We start from the raw sequence: 8,692 nt of genomic DNA, 5'->3' as shown, positions 1-8,692 counted from the left end.
TAATGTTGCTCTGATATGGGACATTGGTTAACATTTAGGCAGCATATTCTATCTTTACTCATTTGTCTGAGATATCTGATACAGAGCTTAGTTCTATTTTTCAATATAGATTTTTTTATGTTTCAGTTATTTATATTAATTTTCCAAATTTGCTAAACAAGGTGCGAAACGAACGCAACAAAAGTTGCGTTATTTCCCTCTCCATAGCGCTGCCATTACTAGTTAATGAAAAGCCTCCTTGTGAGTGCGATATGGTTGCGTTAAGCTCCATACCACAAAAAATCCAAGGGCTGCTTTGATGTGCTCGTGCACGCTTCCCCCCAAATCTCAGCACCATTGATGTCTATGGGGAAAAAAAAGTTTTAGTTTAAACCTAACACCCTAAAATAAACCCCAAGTCTAAACACCCCTAATCCGCTGTCCCTGACATCCCTGACACCTAAATAAAGTTATTAACCCCTAATCTGCCACTCCCAACATCGCTGCCACTAAAAAGTTATTAACCCCTATTCTGCCGCTCCCCAACATCACTGCCACTATAATAAAGTTATTAACCCCTATTCCCATGCACCCCAGCATCACTGCCACTATAATAAAGCTATTAACCCATATTGCGCCGCTCCCCGACATCGCCACCACTAAATAAAGTTATTAACCCCTGAACCTCCGGCCTTCCACATCTCCGCCACTAAATAAACCTATTAACCCCTAAACCCACATCACAAAATACTAAATTAAACTATTAACCCCTAAACCTAACACCCCCTAACTTTAAATTAAAATTACAATATAACTATTTAAATAAATAAAAACTTACCTGTAAACCTAAAATTAAACTATAAATTAACCTAACCTTACTATTCTAATAAAATAAAAAAAAACTACAAATTAAAAAGAAAAAAATGTAAAAAACTAAATTACAACTAAAAAAAAACAAATCCTACGAAAAATTTTAAAAAAATCTAATATTACAAAAAATAATTAACACTAAAATCACGAAAAATAAAAAACACTAAGATTATAAAAAACAACGAAATTATCAAAAATAAAAACAGCTGCACCTAATCTAATAGCCCTTTAAAAATAAAAAAGCCCCCCTAAAATAAAAACACCCCCTAGCCTACAATAAACTACCAATAGCCCTTAAAAGGGACTTTTGTAGGGCATTGCCCTAAAGAATTCAGCTCTTTTACCTGTAAAAAAATACAAAGTCCCCCCAAAAGTAAAACCCACCACCCAACCAACCACCCAAAATAAAAAAACCTAACTCTAAAAATAATCTAAGCTACCCATTGCACTTAAAGGGACATTTGTATATACATTGCCCTTATAAGGGCATTTAGCTCTTTTGCATTTCCCTTAAAAGGGCATTTAGCTCTTTTTCAAGCGCCCATCTCTAATCTAAAAAAAAAAAAAAACACCCAAAAATATAAAAAAAAAAACTAACACTAACCCCAGAAGATCTACTCACGGTTTCTGAAGTCTGGACATCCAGACATCGACCCATCCAGGCGGTGAGGTCTTCATCCATCCCGGGGACGTCTTCTATCTTCATCCTGGCGTCGCAGAGCAGAGCCATCCTGGAATCTGATCCCATCCTGCGCCGAGCATCCTCTTCATACGGTCGCCGCCGTACACTAAAGTTGAATGCAAGGTAGCCATTTCAAAATGGGGTCCCTTGCATTCCTATTGGCTGATTTGATTCTTCAAATTCAAATCAGCCAATTGGATGAGAGCTACTGGAATCCTATTGGTTGTTGAAATCAACCAATAGGATTTCAGTAACTCTCATCCTATTGGCTGATTTGAATTTGAAGAATGAAATCAGCCAATAGGAATGCAAAGGACGCCATTTTGAAACGGCTACCTTGCATTCAACTTCAGTGTATGGCGGCGACCGTATGAAGAGGACGCACTGCGTAGGATGGGATCAGCTTCCAGGATGGCTCTGCTCCGTACCGCCGGGATGAAGATAGAAGACGCCCCATGGGAAGGATGAAGACCTTGCCACCTGGCTGAAGACCTCGCCGCCTGGATGGTCACCATCTGGATGTCCGGACCTCAGAAACCGTGAGTAGATCTTCTGGGGATAGTGTTAGTTTTTTTTTTTAGATTAGAGATGGGCACTTGAAAAAGAGCTAAATGCACTTTTAAGGGCAATGCAAAAGCGCTAAATGCCCTTTTAAGGACAATGGCCATTTTGTGGGGGCTTTTTTAATTTTTATAGGGCTATTAGATTAAGTGCAATTGTTTTTAGTTTTTATAATTTTAGTGTTTATTATTTTTTGTAATATTAGTGTTTTTTATTTTTTGTGATTTTAGTGTTTATTATTTTTTGAAACTTAGATTTGTTTACATTTTTTTATAGGATTTGTTTTTTTTTAGTTGTAATTTAGATTTTTTTATTTTTTTCATAGTGTTAGGTTTTTTTTAAATTTGTAATTTTGATATTTTAATTGGTAGTGTTTTTTATTTTATTAGAATAGTAAGGTTTAGTTAATTTATAGTTTAAACTTAGGTTTATTTTTATTTCACAGGTAAATTTTTATTTATTTAAATAGAGATATAGTGTCATTTTAATTTAAAGTTAGGGGGCGGCGGTTTAGGGGTTAATAGGTTTATTTAGTGGTGGAGATGTGGGAGGCCGGAGGTTTAGGGGTTAATAACTTTATTAAGTGGCGGCGATGTCGGGGAGTGGCGGAATAGGGGTTAATAACTTTATTATAGTGGCGGTGATGTTGGGGAGCAGCGGTTTAGGGGTTAATATATTTAAATAGTGTTGGCGATGTGGGTGGGCAGCAGATTAGGAGTTAATATGTTTATTTAATAGCCACAATGTGGATGGGCAGCAGATTAGGGGTTAATAGTTTTTTTTAATAGTCGCAATGTGGGTGGGCAGCAGATTAGGGGTTAAAAGTTTTAAATAGTGTTTACGATGCGGGAGGGCCTCGGTTTAAGGGTTAATAGGTAGTTTATGGGAGTTAGTGTACTTTGTAACACTTTAGTTATGAGTTTTGTGAAACATTTTTGTTACACAAAATCCATAACTACTGGTCTCAGATGGCGGTATGGATTGTGTCGGTATAGGCATTTTAGCTGGACAGCACAACCTGTAATACGGCGCTATGGAAATCCCACACAAAAACGTGCGGGATTGATGTTGCGTTCCATCTACAATGCTAGCGGTATAGCTATACCGACACGACTCCCAATAGTGCCTTACTGCTTTTACGCTGAAATTGCCATTTTTTCAGTGTTAAAAGCCGCAACGCAAAACTCGTAATCTAGGTGAAAGTTTCTTAATATGAATTCCCATGTTACAGTTAACTATATAGTTTTCTCCAATAAGCAATTTAGCGGTGTCAAATAGCATTTGATATGTATATTTTTAAAGTTTACAAAGCTGTTTAACCTCATATGCTCAGCATATAAGCTTCTATATAGTAAATTTATAGGTACAAGAGGGGCCTATGCTGTTGCAATCATATAAGCCTCTTATGTTTTGTAAAGTAGATGCCTAAGGCCCAAAAGAGGCCTCGACATAGTTAGGTCAGAATAAGGAAAGTTTTAATTAATCCCTCACATTATGTACTGTAAATGTGAAACTTGAGGCCCAAGAGGGGGCTTATAACATCTTGGAGGGTAAAATAAGAGGTTTATTAGTTTGCACCTAATATCTTAACTATCTTATTCATTTTGAATTTTAGTATGACATTCTGTGTGTACTTATTTCCAGATGTTTTATTCCCAACTTGTTTGCAGATATCTGTATAGCATTGTGCAAACCTTATGCATGTTATTCCTTGTACTGTTCAAACCTCAATATAAAACTATTTAAAAAAAACAAAGTAGCACAAAAAAAAGATATTGCGCTTACTTCACATAAAATCAATACATTATCAACCCTTGAGAAAGTCTGCACATTTGGCAGATGAAACGCGTAGGGGTGTGTCCTGTGTAGGCTTTTGTGGCTTTTAGTGTTTTGAGTACAGGTGGCCCTTGTTTTACAACAGTTCAATTTACACCGTTTCAGAATAACAACCTTTTTTTCCAGTCATGTGACTGCTATCGAAAAGCATTGAGAAGCAGTGCATTTATTAAAATAGCCAGTAGGTGGAGCTGTCCGCTTGTGTTGCAGCAAAGCCAAGCAAGCTGAAATTAATCAGTTTAACCAGACCTGAGCTATCGAGCAGATTTCAAAGGAACAAGATCTTCCTGTCTATAAATCAATCCAGATTGGAATGCATAGAAAGTAAACATGTGCGATTCGTTTCGATTCGGAAAATTCTGCAAATTAGGCGATTCGGATCGTACTGAATTTCCGAATTCAAATTTTGCAGAATCGAACCGAATCGATACGAATCGATTCGTAAATTTGGATGGCCATTGGATTACACTAGTATTATACAGTATGTTAGGTTAACACCTAATACAGTATAATACTAGTCTAATCATACCTAACACTTACCCAATTGCCGAATTTACGAACCGAATCTAGCCGAATTTCTTCAAATCCGAACCGAATCCGAAACCGATCGATTAGAAATTTTCCGAATTCGAATCGATCCAAACCGAACTTCGAAAAATTCTGAATCGATCCGAGCCGAATTTTTTTGCCATGCACATGTCTAATAGAAAGAACTGTTTGCAGAAAAATGCAAGTGAAGTCTGTGTTGTGTGATTATTTTATTAGGTTTATAATGCTGTTTAGCATTTAAAGTCTTCATTTCAAAGCTTTAAAAATAATGTATTAGGTGTTACTTATGACAATTTTGAAAGGGGCCTGGAACCTATCTCCCTCACTTCCCATTGACTTACATTATAAACTGGGTTTCAATTTACAACGGTTTCGATTTACAACCATTCCTTCTGGAACCTAACCCCGGCGTAAACTGAGGGCTACCTTATACAGACAAGTTTGTTACCAGCTGGTTAAAGAAAGAGGAGTACTCCTATAACAACTAAGGGAGACAAATACACTTTGCCAAGAAGTGTTAATTCTAGGACTTGTAATATGTTGTTTTTTATTTTCTATGAGTAAGTGCACTATGTTTTCTTGCACTGCTTTTTTATGAATAAACTCCCTTGAATTGTAGTTGCACTTCTCATATTTTGTCTAAGGTATCTAGATATGCAACTTCCCTTTACTATAGAAGGAGCATTTCTCCATAGAGATAAGGTCCGTGGTATTTTGAATCCATTCTGTAAGAGATGGGATCTGGGGTGATTTCCATTTTTCATTATATAAAACTATTTGTAAAAGGCTCCGTCTGATCCTACAGATTTTTTGGAGTTTATAATTTAATAAAGTGATTATTGGAGATAAAGTAAAAGATTCTCTTTTTTTAAAGACAGATTCAAAGTTATGGATATTTATTTTAATCTATATGCAATTATTAGTTGCTCCATATTATTGGAAGATATAGAACTAGGGCATGAGGTCTGCAACCTTGTACAATGTAGATGGGAGGTTGGAGAGGAGGAACAGGAAGAGAGCAAAGGAAAACATACCAGACATTCCTTCCTGTACCATAGAAATGAGCAGTGATAGAGAGACAATACACCTGAATACTTTCCCTACAAACAGAACAGGATCCTGCATTTATTTAACAATATTGCTTTGTTCATTCTTTGGGTATCAATAGTGGTCTTTGTACAGAGGAGTAAGGACCTCTGGTATCTTAAAAAAATATAAAAATTAATGTAAAAGTCATAATTTATTTTAATTAATATGGTACACATAGACCTCAGTTTGTGCTGGTCTTTGGGTTTTTAATGTGCATTTTATGGCATTTCTTATCTTTCTGTTAGAGCTGATTATTAGGATAGGACTAATAGATGCATAACAAGAAGTGAAGAAAATTCTCATGTCATTGATTATAGAAGGAACATGTGAAACTGTCAGCGTGTAAATCCAGATAATGTTATCTATCCCAAAAAATATAACATAGAGCAAAACAAGCTTAAGAACATCCTTAGCAGCCTTTGATTCATTAGGAGCATTACGAGCACCGGCCATCCTTCTTATATTCTGAACTTGATTACGATGTCTGTAAAGGGTGATTATGATGTATACACTTGCAAAAACCATCAAAGCTACAAAGGCAAAATCCCTGAAGGACACAGCAAAGCCATTGATAATGTAGCCTAGTTGATCAGGAAAACGAACATGGCAAAATCCCAAATCCAATGTGAATTTTAGAGGTTTTTCTCCACTTGGAACTAGAGAGAACAATGGAGCTGCTATGCACACTACTATATTGATCAACCAGATGCTGATGAGAGACAAAATCAAGTACTTGGTGACTTTAATCTTGATGATGGACCACCTTGTACCTGGAGTAATGATAATGGCCTGAACCACACTAAGAAGACATGTGACACAGACAGACAAAGCTCTCACAATCCTGTAGGAGTATACAATGATTTTGCAGCTTGTGTCATCAAGCGCAAGGTGCATGCCAAAAACAGTCATTGTCTGGGGGATTCCTCTAGTCGACAAGATCATCAAATTAACAAAGGCTAGGTGAGAAAGCACAATATCCACTGGCATGAGTTTGCAATCACCAAAGAGAATTGCTACATAAGAAAGCAAAATGAAACTGTTACCTGCTATGCCAACGCTTGTCTGAATAAGAAAAGAGACACTTTTTATAGTCATGCATAAATCCATTTTCTGGTATTAAATTAGGTGATTATAATATTCAGGTACATTACAATATTTTTATAAACAAACACAAATTAAAACATATTTATTTTCTTGTTGAGGGCATCAAGCGCATGACAAGCAGTAGACCTTCTGGCTCAATGATGATGATCTGCCTGTTAAATCAAAAGAATAAGATGGTAAAATTATTAGTAATTCCTATAAGATAGGGGGGCGCCCTAAAGAAATACAAGTGTATCAAAACCTAGTATGGTGTTAAATAAATATAAGATCTGTTGAACAGAAATTATAAATCATATAATGTAATATAAAATATATCACACACAATGCATAGACAGTTAGTAGTACTCCAATAATTCCAATCATACAAATAAAGAGTCTCTGAGGAGTGAATTAATTGAGGGTAATCTTTAGGCAGCAATCTGTAGAGAACCCGGGCAGGATCCCATAGAGATGATCTACAAAACAGAAAAGAGACAGATGCGCCACATGGCCCAATATTGTTTGTTCAACACAGTAAATATGGTCTAGTTGTGTCAGTGCAAACTCACAATTTAGGGAGCACTCCAATTAGTGCAATAGAAGCAGTCTGGGATCAATCACAGTCACCCAGCAGACCGACCTCTTGGATAGGAAAGATTAATCTGTGGTGGAAATACAAAGATACACAAAGGTGCCTATATGGCCTAGTACAGTTTGGACCCAAGAAATAGTACTGTGTGTAGTTGGTAATATACTCACAATTGGTAAAGCATCTTCAGTGATGCTAATCAGGCAAGATGGGATCAATACAGTCACCCAACAGACTATGACAAGGTTCCCACAGGAGGCAATCAGCAGAAGTCCATAAAAAAGGCCAAAAATGGTCCAAATAATGCACAAGAGCAAGTGTTTTATAAAAAAGTAATATAGTTTACTATTTAAAACAAGCGACACGTTTCTCAGCATACAAGCTGTTTCATCAGGCTTACAACATATAACTAAAACACTTGCTATTTATAACCAACATATGTACTTGTTTTAAATAGTAAACTATATTACTTTTTTATAAAACACTTGCTCTTGTGCATTATTTGGACTGTATTGATCCCATCTTGCCTGATTAGCATCACTGAAGATGCTTTACCAATTGTGAGTATATTACCAACTACACACAGTACTATTTCTTGGGTCCAAACTGTACTAGGCCATATAGGCACCTTTGTGTCTCTTTGTATTTCCACCACAGATTAATCTTTCCTATCCAAGAGGTCGGTCTGCTGGGTGACTGTGATTGATCCCAGACTGCTTCTATTGCACTAATTGGAGTGCTCCCTAAATTGTGAGTTTGCACTGACACAACTAGACCATATTTACTGTGTTGAACAAACAATTTTGGGCCATGTGGCGCATCTGTCTCTTTTCTGTTTTGAAAATTATTAGTAACTTGTGAAAATAAAAAGGTTCACAAAAGAATATATAAATATATATATATATATTTCTAATTGCACTAAAAATTTACTTTTTGCGCACGTCGAGTTGTGCTCGTATTATGTGTTGAAAGTAAAAAGTTACAATCATCAAATGCTCAGCACCTGTAGAGTCCTGCATATGTTGTGGCCTTTCAATCTTACCCCACTGTTAAGTGACCCTTGTTATATACCTCAATACACCCACCTTAAGACACTTCGTTCACATAAGTCCTTTGACTCTGGGATAAATACACAACTGAGCTTACCATCCGGGACCCATCCCCTTAGCTAGACAACCCGAATATCACCTGCGGTTTGTCACGGGGACTCCACTCACTCGCGGATGCCCGGCTCTCTCAGCGTCCTGTGTCTCGAATCCCTCTTCGTGTCGGCGGTTGCGTCCCAATGCGTGCTTCAGTCACATGGCTAACAGTGGGGGCGTGGTGGCCAGGTATCCTTGCTCTCCGTGAGTGCTCTCCTCCGATCACTTCATAGGCTCTCAATGCAAAGAAATTTAGGCACCTCCACGGTTATGCAATTAAAAGTCTTTTATTCAAAGGAACAGCAGATGATA

The 8,692-nt window shown here is 37.0% G+C and overlaps 1 protein-coding gene across 1 annotated transcript; it reads right to left on the bottom strand.

Moving 5' to 3' along the window:
• Positions 1–5,704: 5,704 nt before the first annotated feature.
• Positions 5,705–6,673, bottom strand: LOC128651699 (olfactory receptor class A-like protein 1). The gene has a single exon (XM_053704685.1). The coding sequence runs from the start codon at positions 6,671–6,673 to the stop codon at positions 5,723–5,725; it is 951 nt and encodes a 316-aa protein (XP_053560660.1). The 3' UTR covers positions 5,705–5,722.
• Between the last annotated feature and the right edge of the window lie 2,019 nt (positions 6,674–8,692).

The sequence above is a fragment of the Bombina bombina genome, chromosome 3, assembly GCF_027579735.1.
Source record: "Bombina bombina isolate aBomBom1 chromosome 3, aBomBom1.pri, whole genome shotgun sequence".
NCBI classification, from domain to species: domain Eukaryota; kingdom Metazoa; phylum Chordata; class Amphibia; order Anura; family Bombinatoridae; genus Bombina; species Bombina bombina.
Note: the sequence above shows the minus strand (reverse complement) of the source record. Positions and strands in the feature narration are given on the sequence as shown.

Bases quoted from the DNA above. Each gene is read 5' to 3' on its own strand.
- LOC128651699 (XM_053704685.1), bottom strand. From the start codon at position 6,673: ATGGATTTATGCATGACTATAAAAAGTGTCTCTTTTCTTATTCAGACA.